The 20,059-nt window shown below is 38.4% G+C and overlaps 1 protein-coding gene across 2 annotated transcripts in view; it reads right to left on the bottom strand.

Annotated features, from left to right (window-relative positions):
- Positions 1-20,059, bottom strand: part of LOC110047749 (eukaryotic translation initiation factor 4 gamma 3-like) — a 37,122-nt gene extending 17,063 nt beyond the window's left edge. Inside the window, exons 1-11 of one of the 2 annotated variants that reach the window (XM_089282319.1) lie at positions 19,743-20,059; positions 19,549-19,580; positions 19,348-19,388; positions 9,774-10,034; positions 7,323-8,805; positions 3,609-3,727; positions 2,408-2,513; positions 1,733-1,925; positions 1,314-1,377; positions 903-992; positions 92-172 (exon numbers count right to left, since the gene is read on the bottom strand). In XM_089282319.1, coding sequence (XP_089138445.1) covers positions 92-172; positions 903-992; positions 1,314-1,377; positions 1,733-1,925; positions 2,408-2,513; positions 3,609-3,727; positions 7,323-8,805; positions 9,774-10,034; positions 19,348-19,388; positions 19,549-19,580; positions 19,743-19,807 — 2,535 coding nt within the window. In that variant the 5' untranslated portion in view covers positions 19,808-20,059. The remainder of the gene's footprint in view (positions 1-91; positions 173-902; positions 993-1,313; positions 1,378-1,732; positions 1,926-2,407; positions 2,514-3,608; positions 3,728-7,322; positions 8,806-9,773; positions 10,035-19,347; positions 19,389-19,548; positions 19,581-19,742) is intronic. The other variant, XM_089282320.1, reaches the window with a different exon arrangement.

Genomic DNA, 20,059 nt, shown 5'->3' with positions numbered 1-20,059 from the left:
AAACTTGGGACATATAAAATTATGCAATATTAGTAGAAGGCAATTAAACTTAACAGTTCAACACAGCATACTCCAGATAAATAGAGCTTACCTCAGTTTTTAGATCCTCTTCAGAACCTTCTTTGGCTATCTCACTTGGTCGCACCCATCTTTTCTCAGTTCTTCTCAACTGCTGCAAACAAATCAACAATTATTATCAACATCATCATTTGGACATCAAGTTACAATTAAACCTTTCTAATCTACACCAGCCACCCCTGTGCAGAATTGACTAGCCAATTTACAGACGCAGTCATTTTTAAACTGACCTTTAGTTAATTCAGGTCCTGGATGGGGGTGGTGGACTCTCAGTAACTGCAGGGTTCCAGATCATAGCGTGTTGAAAAGCAATTCCAACAGGTCAATTCCCACTGCACCCACCAAATCATTATAAATTTTCTATTAATATGTCGGGTCATGTAGCTGATCTTGTCAGGTTTTCTACCCGAGACCCCTCACTTATCTGAAACACTGTAACCAATAAACTGTTCAGCAGTTTTTCAGCTATCTGTTTAAATTTCAGCTCATTTCTGAGCTACAAGTAAAATTTGCAGATCTCTGATCTCGTGTCATTTCTCAGCTGACAGTCAAAACACTCTACTCTTTTTCTAGCAGAACACTCAAGGCAATTTGACCAATTCTTGACTATCAGACCCTCCAAACTGTATGGATTTGGCACAGGGTCATACCTTCACAACTGGTTACTGTAGAAGAAGTGCAGTTTACACTGTAACCTGGCATTCCAAATTCGGCAGATAGAGCTAGCTAAGAAATTTACTCTTACATGTCCTAAGAAACTCTCCACTTAAACAAAAAAAAACAATCTTATTCTATAAAATTGGCATGTATCGGTTGGCATTTACCTCACTTCCCGTAGTTTTTGGTGCAAGTTCAATAACTTTCTTGGGTTGCACATTTCTGTTACCTCGGGCTCTTTGGTTGGAAGAGTTATTCTGCAAATGAAAAGGAAAAAATGTTTTATTTTCCCCTCAATTTGTGGAAAACACACATGTACATCAGAAAACTCTAACAAAAAGGGAAAGTAGTACTTTGCTTATTGTTTAACAAGTAGAAGTGCGTAACAAAGCATCATTACATAATCTTTCACTAGAAGTAATGGAATCCAAAAGCAAGAAATCTCTCTCTTTTAAGATCGTTGTTTGCTGTTTCCAAGTGCAAAAACTCTTTAAATAAACAGTGCATGGCTGGTAATTTAATGCCCCATCATAATCACTCAACTGATGCAAAATCTAGCAATCTAGCAAGTGACTTACTCTTGAATTCTGGCGAAGATATGCAGGCAAAAACATATTTTCACCGGCATCAGTTTTAGGCATTCTGCAACAGAGAGAACACAGTTGCACAAGTTAGGACCAATAAAAATTCAACAGTGGTAGCTGTATGCCAATGGTGCTGTAGTTAGACAACAAAGCAAATGCAGAACTAGTACAAAACTTTTGCTATGTTTTCAAGTCACTCACATTCTCAGTAACTATAATACAAAGGACTATGATCAGTAAAGAGATGTGTTAGCTTAAAGCTCTTTCCCCTTCCCTCAATTTTAGTAGCTACACAATTTAGCAATAAAAATTATTTCTTCTAGCATCAAGGTACAATTTTACAACTCTTTATCCTGACTGCAATAAACAAAACCCTCTATCATTATATGAACTCAAAGTCTTGTCTGCTTTACTTCTGTTGATAGCCGGATTTAGATGGGGTTCGTGGTTGGCCAAGTACAACTTCCAAGTCAGGTAGGCCTTCAGGTTTCAACATGCACATGGGATTTGTCTGAAACTGCAACAGGAAATCTCTCTCATAGGTGAGCTTTCCACCATCTGTTCGAGACATGTCTGATTCCCCATCAAGATCTGGAAAACTTGATTCTGTTGACAGGAAATAAATGACAGTTGGAAACAAAATTGGGGGAAAGTGCGACACACCTAACATAGGCAGACTAAGCCATTGTCACCACTGCCATTCTTTAGTGTTCATTAATCAGTTGTAAAAAATCACAATAATTTTACTTCTTCAACCTTAGCAAGATTCAGGCTCAAGTTCATTAAACACAGGGTTGGAAAAAAACCCGAATTCCAGCTTGCCCTTAGGACAAGTAGCTCTCAACTTTTGCTTCCCCTGGGCACATATTAGTTTGCTCTTTTAATGATTTACTTGGCAGATGATTTGTCTGATCTCTTGCCCATCAGGCAACTGAGAAGGAAAAATTACTCGCCCAGAAGGAAAATCTACTTATCCAAGATAATGGGACGGCACGTTTAAGTTATGAACTAAAGAAGAACACAATATGACAACGACCGCACACTGCAGCATCTAACACCATCAACATCATTTATTCTTCACCACTTACCTTCTTTATCCTCCCATGTCTCATCCTCTGATTGAACTTCTTCGCTAACTTCTTCCTCTTTTTGTTGCGTTTCTTCAGCAGCTGCTTCCTCGCTGTCCTCAGGAACCTATGTACAAAGTAGTTAAAACAGTCAAAACTTTTGTATTACTGACATTACCCTGGCGAGACTAGCTCAATCTGTCAGAAATTGTCCTGGTTTCCAACACATTAAGCCAACAGGATTAAACCTACTCCCCCAAGATGGTACATTAGTCTGTAACAGGTAAACCCCTAACATTGCACCAGGTGTGCCCACAACAATAATAGAAATTTTCACCAGTAATTCCTGATCCGATCATACTGATGCGAGATCAAAACTGCAGATGTCTGATGTGTAAAAATATTGGAGATTGCATTGCCTGCAGATTGGCAAAAATCACCTACATGCAGTAGGCCTACAGCAGACACTGATAATATTCTCTTCAAAGCGATCCTATCGTGTTGCAGGCTTTACAATTTGTCAGTGATCAGTTTGTTTAAAAACATTCTACTTGTGTTTGATGTTAATAGTACCTCTTGTTCATCGTCCAATGCGGATACTAAGTTTTTGTCCCATTCTTTGTCACTATTTATTAAATGACACTAATTTAGAAGCTTTTAAAGTAATTAAAATAATAAATTCCAACTTTTTGGAGGGCGAGATTGTAAACTTTCTTCCATGTTCCTTTTAGCTCGAGGATGTTCTAGCCTGTTCTAGCGTGTTCTAGCATGCTAACTCACACACTAAGCATGTTACGGTTAGCACGCTAATCAAAACAAAAGGTTTAGCGTGTTAACATCTTTGTGTCTTTCATTGTGCTACAAATTAAATATGTGCATAAAGTGTGTCTTAGGACACGCTAAGTGTGCTGTGTTAGCATGTTGTGAGCATGCTATCACCTTTATCCTTGTTTTCCTGTGGAGGGTCACTATCTCAGAACTTTGCTGGATGGACAGGGGCAGTGTGAGAGCAACACTTTGTCTTTGTCTTGCTCAAAACCCAAACATACAATCCTACTGTAAGTCACCAATATATACTGGATAACTAAACTTGAAATGTCCCCCCACCCCCCAATGAATTTTTTGTTTTGTTTTAGAATAACAGCAATCATTCATCTTGCATGTGTGTATGTTGCCAATAATGTTTAAGTGTGCATTGCTGCAGGTATTAAACTGTTTTTACCTCTTCTTTGGGAGGCCTTTCTGTGTAAGCCTCCATGAGATCCATTTCTTTCTCCGAAGAACGTTTCTCCATATCCTTGAGGCGTTGCTTCTGTTTCTTTTTCTTCATATTGTCTTTGGCTAAAAATAAAAACAATCACAACATTAGATTACATTATAGTTTATCATAGAGAAGTGAGGAAATTCTTATCTGCTGGATATTGTTATGGCATATTTGGCAAAACTATCCAGATAAAATAGTGGGGTTGGGTCTAAACAAGACTGTATCTTGAGGCCATGCAGGATCCAGACACATGCTATTGCTTTTCAAGGAATAGTGATTTTATTTACATGCAACAAAACAGTAATAATAGTACATCTATCTAATCCTGTATTTAAATCACTCTTGTAGTCTGGCATTCCTGCGTAAAAAAAAAATCTAACCACTAAACCCCTTGCCTAAATCACACCAAAACCAGTATCTCAGGCAGCAGCAAATATTTGTGACATTGTAATTCATGTAATTATAAGCCAAATATGTTAATGCCTGACAATAACCAATTCAGCCTGTGACAAATCAGTATGTTTTCCCTTCACTTCACAAGTTAACCCTGATTTCTGGCACTCTCTCGATTAGTTCACTCTCATTCCTCCCTGAGAAGAAATGGCTGAACACCACCCATCCTTCTGGAGTGGAGCACAGGCCTGTTATCCAGACAGTGGCTAGTACCCAGACTCATTAACAAGAGAAATGAAAATGATTGGATACAAAGACTTCTCTTAAAGAGCAGCTCAGTGGTCGAAAAACCAAACTTCAAATGATTAATGTAATTCAAGAATTGTTTCTGTGATGCATTTGGTTTTCCTACATGTTTTTGCAAGTGGACATTTTAGCATACTGCCAAATTAATTTGACATCCAAAAAATTAATTCCCTACCACAAAAATCTCACAAAAAGAAAAAAACTAGACAGAGACTGCAACATTTTTTTTAACTACAATTCTGTGTTCTAGTTACAACACTACAGCTAGTTTCCTACTGTTGAAAAGATTTTATCTGTTCAAAAACATTTGGTTTTCTGTACAATAATGGAATGATACAGTTATCATAACCTAAAACTGTAATGTTGCGATAATCAGTTGACAGCGCATGGATGGAATTTAATGAAAGCTGGCCTAAGAGTGCTGAATCATTCTGTAGTGATGTAAATATATACATGTACATCAAATATAAAATGCTGTCCATGTTACAATCTAGCTCAGACCATTAATCTAAATGTTTATTTTCTATAATTCAATGATAGTTATGTAATTATGTTAGTACAGGAAAAGAAACTGAACCCACTACCTCTAAATTCAACCTTATTACAACCACATCTGATGATTAGGGCAACAACATTACTCGGAAACTTCCTAACAAAGCAGTTAATTACTGTAGATTAAATCCCTGCAAAGTAGTCTAGATTGCAGCTGTAATGAATGTTGAATCACTGGTAATTTGATCAGTAACAAAGCTAATTGAAACAATTCCTACAATTCAAGCAGGAAGTTACACAATTTTAGAAGATAAATAAATTCTACACAAAAAAATTCATGAAAAAATGAAAAGACAAACTGAAAAAGAAATAACAAAATTTTCATGTCCCTGCCTCCCAACACAGAGTGTTGAAACATCATTTTCACTTTAGGTATTAAACTTTCAATTGAAACTACACAGTGTGAAGAACATGTTACAAGACATGGTTTCAATTTGTCAGCAACATAAACAATCAGAGCTCTGCTTGCCTTTTCACTACAATATCAAGAACTATAACACAAATTACAGACTTTAGATGGTAAAAGACATCCTCAGAAAAGAGACAGAAAGGAATTCACGGGTTAAGTTTCACTTTCAAGGATAAAACACAAGGGATTCATAAGCGGATATGCCTTTCAATGGTTGCATGACTTCACATGGTAATTACACGCATATTTGCCAGATGTTTGCTTCTTAGGGCAGGGAGTATTAATCACAAAGACCATCAATTTCAATCGAAAAAGAACGCAATTAAGAACTTGCCCAGTGCTTGAAGCAATTCCTAAGTATTTCCAAACATCAGAAGCAGAAAGCCATGCGATGTGAGTCCGCGTGTGTATTGCCCAATTTTGGAAATGTAATGAAATACTTGGTATTCAGTTGTGAGTCACCCATTAATAGACACTGACCTCATCAAGGGGGGCCAATATCACATTCTTGGTAAACAATCAAGTGTCATATTGACAGGAGTCATGCAAATTTAATTGTTAATATTTAATCACCCTGTGTGATGGTTACTTTAACCTTTTCCAACTTTGTGACAATTATATTGCATAGCAAAGCAAATCCACAAAAACCTTCTACTCAGGCAAAAACAATGGATCAAGATTAAATTCTTCCATAGCGGATCCATTAAATTAAGTTCTTTAGTTCAATATCAATAGCACTAATTATTAACAAATTAATTTAGGGCCATGACCTATCTAGCTGACCACTAGAAAACAATTTGGTTTGATAAAAATGTTAAAGAAACAACTTTTTCTTCTTTGAATTGTTAAAAAAAACACTATAAATTATGTTGCAATAAAAATCTTTTCAATCTCCATCAATATATGCTGGTTTGTGACAGTACAATTTTTATAGGTGAGGCCTAAATTCAAGCCTAGTGATCCATCAGGCTGCCGCTTATCTCTAGTTTCCTTCACATTACATGATTAAGAGTACTTCTCTGTCTCCCTGGATGGGATGAGCAAGATTACCCTCATGATTCCATCCACTCATACAACTGGGTGGAAAGAAGCACTCTGTGAGTAAAGCAACTAGCCCAAGAATACAACACAATGTCCCAGGCCTCCAACCCAGACCACTCAATAACCATGAAAAGACCACTATGCCCCACACCCCATCTCCCACATAAGTTAAAGTTTTGTCAGAAAGATATCAACACTTTCATTTTATACACAGGAGTGCAAATTTTTATATCGTTAACTGAGGGGAAATAGAACTAACATTTTCTTTTATTTTAACTGAAATGTTGTATCAAGTTGGTTTAATGGAAAATATCAATGACGAGTTCTGCCTGTCCTACATTTAGAGTAAAGAACAATATGTGAGTGAGGAGAAATTAAAAAATATATATATCTGAGCTGCGTCTTCCGCTACAGAAAACTGAAGAAAGATTTTCCTACATTTACTTCTCCTAGAAGACAAAGGAAGACAATGCAAGAAAAAGGATAGAAAATCACTGGTTTATTGCAATAAGAAAAAAGTAAATATTTCTCTTTGCTTGCATAATCATTACATTAACAGCCTGCAAGAGTTCTTGTGCTTCTAACAGAGTTCTAGAAAACCAATCATAACTATCCGCAACCTAACAGGGTGTTCCATAACAAAATCTACAGAACAACTTAAAACTACCTTAATTTTCATACAACTGGAAATTTGCTTCAGTTCCTTTGACAAATTAATAATACATCTGGTATTTTCTTTCAATTACAAGACGTCTTGTATAATTATTCAAATGACAATACATCTTGTATTTGGTAATACACACTGCTGACTGGTCATTTCAAGATTCCTGAGGATAGCTCTAGCAGCTTTCCACAGATTTCTGAAGAACTTTCCACTACACTTAAACAGAGCCATAGATACGTGTAGATGTTGTGGGTGAACAACAACAAAAAAACACTCGAGATAAAGAACAAAAGAAATAAATACAAACCGGCTGCTTGTGTGTCTACAGGATTCTTTGGAACAACGGGCACCTTCAAGTCACCTTCATGGCCGTTCAGCTTCTCAACGCTAGCTGTATCCTCCAACTCAGGAGCTGTTGGCAAAACTTCTGCTTCTGCAGATTCTTTGGCTGTTGCTTCGGGTTCAGCAACTTGTTGCTGCACCACTTCATCAACTTTGCTGTCTGCCACAGGTTCTGTGACGTTCTCCACAGGTGAAGCTTCAACCTCCAATTGAGCCTCCACTTTTGGTTGAGCTTCAACCTCCTTTTGAGCTTCAACATTTTTAACGTCTTCTTCTATTTCTTTTACTTCCTCACTCGGAAGTGATACTGGTCCATTTAATGTTTTGGCCTCTTCAACTGGTACCACTTCAGTAACAGCTGGCTCTGCAGTTTCTTTTTCAGGTTCTTTTTCAGGTTCTTTTTCAGGTTCTTTTGCAGGTTCTTTTGCAGGTTCTCTTGCTGGTTCTTTTGCAGGTTCTTTTGCAGGTTCTTTTGCAGGTTCTTTTGCAGGTTCTTTTGCAGTTTTAACATCACTAGCAGCTGTGCTGCTCTGTTGTGCTTCCTTAAGAGTTTGTTCTTTGTTGCGCACATCATCTGCCCTAAAGATTTCTACTCTGACATTGGGGATTATTCCTTTTGTAGATGTGATTGCATCCACTGAACTGACTAAAGATTTTGGTCCCAATGAATTCTCTATGGAAACTGCATCATTAAGTTTAGAGCCCTGTACGGCTTCCTTGGGTTGTCTTTTTGCATCCTCTTCTTTGGCTTGTGTTTCAACAACATTTTCAACTGGCTTTTCAGCCGATTGAGTTTCTGATACATTAATATTCGAACTAATTTCAGTTTCTTTTGCTACTTTGTCTTTTGATATATCTGCTACTTCTTTTACTTTGCTAGTATCTACTGGCACTGGTTTATTATTTACCGGTGCTTTCTGGATGGTATATTCAGCAACCTTCTTAGGTTTCTCCTCGCTATCATTGGCTAAGGTTGCAGCGACCTGCGCTGCAAACTGCGCTCGCACATTGGCCTCAGCTTGCTGTTGTGACGTCAAAGGAGGAGTGCTTGAACTACTAGACTGTCCTGAAATATCTGGGGTAGAATTATTAGGGGTGCCAGTGGTACTGCCTGTTAAACTTCCTGAGGGTTGACGATTTAGGATTTCTTGCGTTACATCTTTGTTACTGTTGGGATCTTTTATCTGGATTATTTTTCTCTCCCGTGCACGGGGCTCAAAATTTTGAGTTTGATACTGTGGCACTCCAGGCATGGGAGCTGTGGGGGCTCTCATGATATAAACAGGAGGTGAGGGCTGTCCCATGGGATAAACTGTCGTCTGTGGATAGCCGAATGGTCCTTGTGATGGTGAAGGACCAGATACAGGTGGAAATTGACCCTGCATCGCTTGCTGAGGTCTGTATTGCATCTGAGGTGGACCACCCATTGGAATTTGTGTGTACTCAACCTGTTAAGAGATAAACATCAATAAAGATCAGAAAATGCATTGCCCAGTGCGCTGAGGACAGAAAGGGGGTAAAAGGTAAGAAAAGGGAAATTTAATTAAACACAAGGTAAAGGATATTATGCTGTGGGTCCTCTCATAACAACCTGTTACTCTGAACGTTAGAGAGGCCACCCTTATAGAAGAGAGAGATCTACCGATATTTCTAGAGTTAACCATATAGACAGGATTGTTTTATTGGAAAATACACCACTTGTAAAATTCATACAAATTTACATCCAGCACCATTGCGGTGTATTTTCCATGTCCTCACTAGTGAGGACGTCAATGACATCATTTCCCACCAGTGCACTGCATGGCTGCCAAACTTTGCCAAATGCCAGTTGAAAGATGGCCAGCAATACTGAAGCCAACATAAAATCTTTCACGGGATAGTTTTAAAAATGATGGCAGGATCTGCGATGACATATGGAAAATCATGCATTATCAGGCAGGATCAGCATAAACATACTGAGTGGGTCGGGATGGCAGGATTGAGCCAAAACATAGTGACCAGACAACATTGTCTGAGGCAGCAAATGTAACAGGCTCTTCAATATCCTGCAACATTTTTTGTCATGTGTGACAGTCACAAGCAAGATGCGGGACCTTTTGTTAGCTACCTCAAGTGGCAAAGATGCACTGCCTATCACAGCCCTATCACAAACGTCACAAGAATGGTTTGACCGTAAAGGTTGTGCAACATTAAAAATTCTGCCTCAGGCCGGTTTTTAGCCAGAATTTGAAAAGTGGCTGTCCAAACTGTGCTATAGGGCTTGCCCAAATGAGCAGTTTGTAAGGCAACATATGAAAAATAAAACAACTGTTTTTTTTTTTAAGTGGCCATCCACAGGATTCCCGGACACCCATCTGGCTAAAAGCCTGGCCTCAGGTTGTAAACTGTAAATGACGTTTAACCAGCTCACACTTACATGCTGTGGAAGAAACTGTGGGTTTTGCCCTTGGGGAATGAAGGGGGGTGGTCCATGTCCTATCATTTGTACTGCCATGGGACCCCCTGGAGGTGAAGCATACATTGGCGGATTGTTTGGGTTTTGGTGTCTTGGAATTCTCATGGGTCTTTGGCCATGGTAAAACGGCTGTTGATTTGGGAGGCGGGGTTGTCCTTGGGGTGTCTGCATTTGGCCAGGCATCTGCCCCATGACTAAATTTTGTGGCATTTGTGCTTGAAGCTATAAAGTCAAACAAATCAAAAAAGACAAAATTAGTTACTTACAGTACATAAAAAATAATAACCTATGTTTACAATGGTAGAACATGGTTAGTTAATAATGTGTACTTCCAGAGAATATCCATACCTCTCCCAAGGAAGGGATTTTTCTTCTGAGACTACCTCACCCCTCTTGAAATTTCATATACATGTACATGTAGTTATATCTTTTGGTCTAACAGAACCCCACCAACCCCCAGGAAATTCCCATCCCGTCTGTGCAGGGAGTATGGATATTTTCTGGAACTGCACAATAGAAGCAAAGCAGTATAGAATATTTGTGCTGGACAGCAAAGTTAACCATCAGAGTCTGCTCTGCTAGAAAAGACGTCACAGAACATTAGTTGCTTCTGGCTGACAAGATTACCATGACATCTCGAATGACCCAAAGGACTGTTTGTAATGGAAGAGTGAGAAAATCCTATTTTGTTTGATTGAAAACACAGATAATTTTGTTTTAAGCTTACTTAAAGTAGAAAAGCAGTCAAATAGAAGAGTCAAGGACTTTCTGAGGATTTCAAGGACACATCATAATTATTTGAGTTATTGCACTATAAAAATCACTACACACACCAACAAGGGAATGAATAAAGTGATCACTCAAAAAATCAACTATTTTCAAGAACTTTTAAGCACCCGATTCAGTTTTCAAGGTCTTTCCTTAAATTTGTGTAAACACACTCAAGAACTTTCAGGGTTCATTCACTGCCTATATCAAAGTGAGATGCAAGTTAGAAACTGGTAACCAGGTGACGGTATGTAGTTTCTGGTTTGCAATTCAAATTGTTAGTCAATTTGGTACCGATATTCTTTCAACGAAAGACTTTGTCATAAAGCATTGTTAACCAGGATAACTGCAACCAGGATGTTTTCAATTGATTATTCATATTAGAAATGTTACCCCAACACACCTTTCCCAGTATCTATGAAGTTACCAAGTACTTGAACAAGAATATGTTTTATCACACTACAGTAAACTATAGATCAATTTTTAAGACATAGCTCCTTTGCAATCATGATACATGATTCTTAGAACTTTGAATTCTTTCAGTTTATTTAATTTAAACATTTTGTTCACAGTTGAATGCATCCGTAGCAACCATTTGAAAGCCTGATCAGTTCACATCTTTCGATCAAAAGCATTCATTTTCTCGCAGTAAGCAGGGATGGCAGCATTCTAAGAACAGTTTTATGGCTTCTCGTAACTATAAAGCACACTTGAGAAACAAGGTTACACTGAACATTAAATTCAGTTGCCTGGGACAACAGAGCATTGCAACATCAAACTGTCTACATACATCACCCAGCTGCGCACAGTAGGAACAAGGAACCTCAGCCATTAACCAAACATACCCAGTTAAAGTGCACCTAACCCCAATTTTTTTTTTTTTTTTTTTTTTTTCACTAAAACGAATCTAGACTTTATTTGAAGCATTTGGGCGAAGAAATTTTTGAATTTGGTTGAATCCTCGATTTTCTATGCCCTTTCAAAGTTGCGCTTGAAGTGTTTCACAACCACGTTTTAGGGAGTCTGGGGCAGCGGTACCTGATGACATCTACCCAGGAACCAAACACAATAGCGCCTCAGACAACTCTCTGTATTTGCTTGAGAAAATTGAGTGCAAAACTAATTGTTCTGATGTATTTTGAGACTAAAATGTCCAAGTTTTGTTTCAAAATCATTTCTTTTTCATCACTGGAGTCAGATTTAAGTTTCGATTCGGCAGGCTCTGAAATAAACTTCAATCAAGAACGTTCAACAACTGTGAACTCACTGATTAGAGCTTTGAGGGCAATTTACAATATTTCAAGCAACAAAGGGGAAGACTTTTTTGCGGAAGAGCTGCTTTTATATTAGATTTCCCACGTGTGTTTATAGCCCATTTACATTTGTCCTTAACGAGAATGTATTTTGTCAAGGTGTTATTGTTCTGTTAAATCCAGTTTGTGTTTTACTTTCAGTTGAATGCTTCATGTTTATAAGAGCGACGTACGTGTTACAGTTGTTGAGACTTGATGACCTCCAAAACATTGGCTTCGATTGATTGAAAATCGTATTGTTTGGACCTGTATTTTTGAAGCTGCAGGAAGCAAGGTGGAAGGAAACATTTCATACAATTACTGATTTCACATTGTCACACGTTTTAAGTCGTAACTCCAAATAACCAATGTAAATTGTTCTCAAAGTTTGCAATGAAATTTGTCGGATAAACGAAAAGGATGTGTTCCCTAAGCGGTCCGCGGACAATGCTATGTGGTCATATTTTCAACAGTATTGCACAGAATCTTTGTCGCACTGCTGATTTCCAAACCTTCGAAAAACTCTGCAAGTCTAACAATTTTGTTGTCATGTCATTCTAAAGGATTAATCTTAGACTTTCATCTAAATCGAAAGAGAAATAAGTGTTGGTTAGCGGCGTACAGTTGTGATCTATTTACATATCAGAAAAAGCTTCTTGATCATGATCAGATCACACAACTTTGCCGGTTATGTTATAAATACTGTGGGATTGGAAGATATAAGTTGTCGGTACTATTTCTACAAATTGCTGGTTAGTTTTAAGGTATCATGGTAGGTGGATTTTTACAAAAAATGCGAAAACCCTTTCTTGGCTGTTCAAATTGAGAAGACGGAGATAAATATTTTCCAAAAGAATGGGGGAAAGGGCTTTTTTACTTTTTAAGTTAAAGCAAAAAAACTATTTTTGAATATTATTAACCCCTTACAGCGTGTTGACACCTCTAATTAAAATTCACCGCCAGTTGTCACAAGTAAGGCGAATTGCGGTGTGATATTTCATTTGTACACGCGAACTGTTCTTGATCTGGTTGTTTCATCACAGGCTGGCTTTCGTTCTTGTCAAATTTTCTTTATGTCAGGACGAAAAATTCTTGGCCATTTTCGTCTTCGAAGAGACCACCGAAGAGGCGAAAATCTGGCGGAACCCACAGGTTCAGCGTTGAACTAGATCTTTGGCTCTGAGCGACCGTGGGTCACGCTGTAACCAAGAAGAATGGTTGAAGGAACTCGAGGACACTAGTCCCACCAATGAAGCTAGAGGACAAAATACAACAAGTGCTAGTCACACAAAATTGTTGTAGAACGGACGCGATTCCGAAACTTCCACAACAAGAGAGAGCGCAGATGTAGATGTTGACAATGTCGGTAGACCTCGAGATTTCCTCTTTTTCATGCTTTTTGGCTTCACGAGGCATGGCTTCAAAAAATGTCTGGAGAACAAAGGAGCCTAAACTTAAGCAACATAATGCCAATTCCGCCGACGAAATCTCTTAAGTGAAAGATCACGTCAGTTTAACTTGTAGTTTGTCCCTTCTCGGATGACTTCACTGTGACACGGGTTTCCGCGCCAGAATATTAGTCGTCTGTTTATTTTAAGTTGTCATAACCTATTGTGTGGTAAACTGACCCATGCCGACATCTGCAGTGCAGCCTGCGGAGGGGATTTTTAACACCTATCCATACAAATCTCATAAAAGGTTTTTCCTGTTTTTCTCGATAAAATAAAACTGCATATAAGGACAAACATTTTTAGTTTGTTTACGCGCGTCTTCCGATGGAATTGGCTGAAAATCGGCAGGTATGTTCTAGGATACCTCCTTCGAAAAATCGTGTCGGCCTTTGTTTAATTTCGCTTCCGTTTCAAAGTTATGGCCTCTTTTGTAGAAGGAAACGACCGCATTAAAAATATCAAAGTTTAGGAGGGTGTAAAAAAAACCAAACCACGTCTGGAAAATCGTAGACACAATTTTTGAGGGTGATGTGTGAGAAAACATTTCCGATGTAAATCGCGCCGCTCCGATAATTCACGCGCGGAAGCAAATCAGTTTAAGCAAAGCAGTGTTTCTGGGTATTTCTTTTAATATCACTGCGACAATAACTTTTTAGAAAATTTCAAAGATATGATTGTATTCTATAACTATTAAGCTTTCAGAAAATGTGTAGGTTGATGGGGTTTTCTTTCAAAGTGCCGGTGTAAGAGCACGATTTCCAAACACTGTCAATCCACCTACCATGATACCTTAAGCAGAAAATTTATGAAAATAGCGTTCGAAAGTCTGTAGAACAAATTCCAGTGAGAGTTCTTCAATGGTTCTCACAGATTCAGTTCGCTTGTTTTGGTTTGACAAATCAACCATCGTTCACATCTTTATTGCACCATTAGCCGATGATCGTCAGTAAATTGTACAGTATATCCTTCTTTAAATCTGGAACATTGCTGTAACAGCCGACAGCACCTCTGGAAAGCGTTTGCGCACTTTTCGAATGTGTATTGCGCCATCCTGAAGGAAATGAGAGGACATGAGATATCCAACCTTCCTGGCTAGATGTCACAAGAGCCACTGGACCCATTCTCCTCAAACTCGGTTGTGCAACAAAATGGTGGTATTTTGGAGCTATTTTTCGAGATTTCGTCGGCGCACAGAAAATCAAGGATTTAATGGAATCCAAAAATTTTTTCGCAGAACTATTTCAAATAACAAGTAGATTCGTTTTAGCAAAAAAAAATTTGGGGGGTTAGGTGCACTTTAAAAAATTAAAGATATCTGAGGTTTGCCTATTTTAATAATCATCCTACAATCCATTATGCGAAGGTGCAGTAGCCTAATGGTTAGTGCGCTGAACTCAGGATCCAGTATTCCAAGTTCCAACCCTTGTCTGGCTCATAACATTGTGTTCCAGGGCAAAACACTTTACTCTCTTGATGCTTCTTGCCACCCAGGACTGGGTTGTTCAAAAGGTGGATAACGCTATCCACTGGATAAATCACTATCCAGCTGACAACGTGGTTTGTTTTGTTAACATTTATCCACTGAATAGCGATTTACCTGGTGGATAGCATTATTCAGCATTCGAACAACTGGGGCCATGTGTATAACAACTAAAAATAACAAGTTACCACTTTATTTAAGTGTCATGGTATTTAGTACCGCTGTGCTAATTGGGAACACTATAAATGAAGAAACATGTACTTTAAATAGAACTAAAACTTGCTACAAATCCCAGCTGGTTAGAAGCTGACCAGAAGTTATAAATGGGTCCCAGCAAATAGGCCATTTTCCAGTTGCTTTATGCCTCTGTGTCAAAATGAGTCTTTGGGTAAAACCATTGTTATGAAAATGCATTTCATCTGTAAGTGCATTTTCATGCAAATCAAACTCATTTTCATAAGAAACATTTAGAAAAAGGACTCGTTTTGAAACAGGCAAAGGATAGTAAATGCCGTCCAGGGAGTAGTCCTGCAATGTACTAACATCCCCTCCACGGGGGAATAAAAATACTCCTAATTGCTTCATGTTACCAGGGCTCGAAATTGCAACCAATACAGTCGCATTTGCGACTAAATCTTCTCCCTTTGCAACTAAAACTTCTTTAGCAGTCACAACGTTGTGACTAGTTTTCCCCAAAATTAATACAGAAATAAAAATTTTGTATGTTTTGTGACATACTTGTTCAGGAGATTAAAAAATGTACAGCGAAAATCCTTCTCAATTTCCATGCAACACTATGTAACACGATTTGCTCGATCAGATGCCATTACAGTGGTTTCATTATAAACATGTTCGCTGACGCAGATTTTGTTGTGAAACCACTGGATTGTCAACTTAATTATCAAACCGCAGTCTCAGGATGCCAACACGTGACGCTTTTTTCTGGTATTTCAAACAACTTTAAAGAATGTTGGCCAATATTCAAGATTTAACCAGTTTCAAGAATCATCTTTTAAATAATGAAATCGGCGAAGCGAAAAGTTTGCTTGCCAGGAAACAAGCAGCATTCAAGGATGTGACCAGAGCAGTGAAAGTAACACTGGAAACGGCTCATTTCTCACACACGTCTTTCGTTGCAAAGATTTCATGGGAATACCTTCTTGTTTTGGCATGATTACTTGTTAGACTACTATACCTAAGATTTATAGCTTAGGGTGAAACACAACCTTTGTCTTTTTGAAGTATAAGTGAAACACTGGGAAAGGTAAAGTGTTGAACATCGTGAATGCATATTTACACAGCTAATTTAGGCTTTACACTACAAGTTCATAACGAATTAAGCGCTTGGTTAGCAAATGGAAACAGGGATTTCACATCATTCAGAGATGTTTAAAGATTGTGTCCCTTCTAGAATTTTAGCTTGGGTACTAATATTGTTCAGCAGGTTTTGAGTGGCATTGAACTTTTATAAATTGAGTGAACGGTATAATTATACGATCTTTCCTGATTGTTTGTATGATTGTGGCGTCAGTAATACACAATCCGTTTTCAGATATCAATAGAAACTGTTAAGTCAAAGCTGCTGAATGAAGAAATAAAATTAAACATTCTTATTAATACGTTAGTCAAAGTGGTTATTAATAATTAACTTATGCTCAGCGACTAAATTTTGAGAACTTGTGACTAACTTTTCTTAACGGGTCGCAAAAATGTGACAGCTTTTTTTTATTTCGAGCCCTGGTTACAGAAAATAGGACAAGCTCTGGCTTCGTGGGCCACTGGGTGTCTGGCTGTTTCAAGGCATACTACTGTTTTTTGTAACTTGATCTTGTTCCTAAACTTTACACCAAAAACAGGGTTTGTCACTTAATTCTCTCAACCAAACATAATGTAGCTGTTACTGATTTGTCAAGTTAGCATTTGATTCATTGGTGCTTATTAATACACCTGAGTGGAGAAAGGCACTATGAGAGATAAGTGTCATGCTTAAGAACACAACGCAATGACCCTGGCCATGGTTCAAGCCTAGACTGCTTGATCCAGAGTCCTGCACAAAACCATTTGGTCGCTACACCTCCACTGAGGAGTATTACTTTTTACCCTGGATGGGAGGTTAGTCACCCTTAATGCCCAGCCCACTCAATCTGGAGTCCACTGTGCTATCCATGTACCAGCCGGCAATCTTTGTTACAGATACTCAAACCTCTTTAACAGACTCACTAAGGCCCAGTTCATACGCCGCATTTCTGCCGTGTCGAATTCAATTCAATGTATTAAATTTGACAGAAATTCAACGTCTGAATTGGCTGCCGCATTTCTGCCGCACCTTCGACTGGTCTTGTCGCATTATCCGACAGAAATGCGACAGCGATTCAGACGTCGAATTTTTGCCGTGTCAAGTCTAATGCATACATTATGTTAATGTATTGAGCATGCGTAAATGTTTTCCCGCTCAAGAAAAAGAAGAAACTTGGCCATTCTCGACCCAATGCAACCTGAACATATTGCAACACATACTGCTCCGTTGTCAGCCTTCTCCTTCTCGTTCCATTGGCGGTCAATTTTTTGCAAAATTAAAGTTCTTCGTCGCTCAGTATTTTCGTCCACCATATTGAATACCCTCCGTTTAAAACATTTTCCGCTAGCTGACATAACCGACAGTACAAATTCCGAATTAAGTGCCACACCAGTGCGACGTATGAATCGACAGTTGCATTTCTGCGGCACTTAATTGAATTGAATTTGACACGGCAGAAATGCGACGTATGAACTGGGCCTAAGACTCAATATAGTCTGCATATTCAATGGTCCAGAAAATTACATAGCTGTACATAAATACAAAAGATCCACAACTTACAACCAGAAAGAAAGGTCTTAATGATTGATAAATCTGGGAAATCAGGGTTTAGATAATCAACGTCCAATGGTACTTCCTGGCACTTATAAATCATGCAAATCTTGTTTTATAGAATGAAGGACTGGATTGTAGAACTTTGGGTTCCAGTTCGTTGAACAAGAGTTCAGAAAGATAATGTTCCACCATGTTAATTTATCAAATGTTTTCAGGAGTTTGAGTTTCGTCAATAATTGGAATTTAATCATAATTAAACAAGATTGCTGTTAATTGCATTGGTTATTTGGTTGTTTTGTTGTTATGTAAGGTCGCCAGAGATGGAGGTCATATGTATATTAGTTGGGATTGTAATGATCAATATATTACAATTGATATGCTGACTCAGACCTGGTTCCAAGCTCTTTTAGAACTTAATAGCAAAGTAATTCAAACATAACAGCCATCTCTTCCACATCAAACAAATATTGGTATCAATTACGGTGGTAGATACATTTCACTTCAGTTTTTGAGACGAGAAAAAAACACTCTATGTCTGGCCTTTAAGATATGTAAAATGGACATGACAACAAGCAATCAAAGAGAACGCATAAATATTTAGACTCACGTAAACCTTTCCCTACGCAAGGAGGAAGTTTCTCTACGCAATATAACAATGAAGCCAAGGGGCAAAGATCGACCCCAGCTAACTTTTCAAGACCCTAAGCCGCTTAAAAAAGAAAGTGTTGGAAAACTTCTGAGAATATTGAGCAATCAATGTGAATTTACCTTTTGTTCGAGGCCGTATGCAAAATTTAGTTTCGCTTTTGTTCCACAGGGTATTCACACGATCTACATACATACATGACGCTGCGAACTGAATTATGCGCTTGAAATCAAATTCTGTATTTAAATAGATTTCACCAGAGGGGATTCCAAGACGAGTTTAAGTTTCCCTTTCAGCCAGGTACTTCCCTTCTCGAACTTCTCGTCGCCTTTTAATGTATTCTTTAACCGGTGTTTTCGCCCCACCCCCGTCTAAAACCCGTCGCGATCATCGAGAAATTTTTAGTTTGTTAAAAACCACGTGAAAGGTGAGTTTAAAAGTGTTTGTCTGTTCGGAATAAAGCGTGTTTGATAACAGAAAAAAACAACCTGTTCGTCTAACCGGATGGCATTGTACCGATCACCTTCAATACGTTTGTTGGAAGTAAGCTTGAATGTTTTCGATTCAAGAAGAAAGATCGATCAATTTGAACATCAGAGCGAGCAAAAAACTCCCTAGGAATAACAAGACGAAAGGGACAGTAGAATCATGAGCTTAAAAATAGAATCTTTCGAAAGGTCCAGTTCCCCAACTTTACTCTTCAAATAATGTACAAATATACGCGAAGATCCGAACGTCTTAACGGAAGTAATGCATAAAGGTTATTTCCTAAAACAATAATCAAGAAAGCTAATCAAATGATCGACTCCTCTGTAGCTACAAGAGATAAATTTGAATCTTCAATGGCTCGAGAAACTTTTTGGTAAAACACCCACTCCATAGAAACGAAACAAAACATCTGTAAATAGCAATTCATTCATAACTAATCGAAAGAACTGTTATGCAACAAAAAAGTCACAGAATTCCACGAGACATCAAAACACCAGCAAACGAAGGGATCGTCGACGTAAATATGGTGTTGATGGCATAAAATAACAATTCACTCACTTGGAAGGCCTGTGGTTGTCTTGCATTAAACTCGTCGGGCCCTAAAACGTAACGAAATGAATGAAGAAAAAATTCAATTGCGTGTGAAGTTCACGGAAATCCATTTCTTCTCATACAAACGTCAGCAGTTTTAGCGGACCACATTTCTCCCTTTTCATATCTAAATTTTACACTCATGAATCACAGAAAATCAAGACTTACTTTGCTGCGACGAAGGTGGTCCACGGGCATTTCTAAGATCAAGGAATTAAGGAATACAACAAAAATATGGTTCGGGAAAATGACACGACACAACAAAGGCTAACCTCACGACGCACCAAGATCAAACCCGGATGACTTTCCATCAGTATTTACGAGTCTCACTTACGCCATGAATGATATTTAATCAAGGATACTGTTGTGGTGGTCTTCCTTGAAAACCCATTGCAGGAGGGGAAGTGGCAGCTTTCCCCTTCTGCATAGCGGCGTAAGCGTTCTTACGCTAGCGACAAATGAAGCTTCTCACGAAGGTCTTCCGTTGCTTCGGACTTTGACTGTGAAAACCGTTCAGAAACACAAAAAAAAGGCAGCAGCGTATTTGTAGTTAATGTCGGGTGCTTTCCTTATCTTTTGGTTCCTTGATGATGTTTCAAGCGTACAGATTAAGAGGGATGAAAACTATTTCAATCCAACATGGCTGCTCTTCGGCGAGAAGCCGCAGAGAAATCCGGTG

The sequence above is a fragment of the Orbicella faveolata genome, unplaced genomic scaffold (genome assembly GCF_042242905.1).
Source record: "Orbicella faveolata isolate gen_17 unplaced genomic scaffold, um_ofav_v1 contig_12, whole genome shotgun sequence".
NCBI classification, from domain to species: Eukaryota; Metazoa; Cnidaria; class Anthozoa; order Scleractinia; family Merulinidae; genus Orbicella; species Orbicella faveolata.
This window is presented reverse-complemented; position numbering and strand designations above follow the sequence as displayed.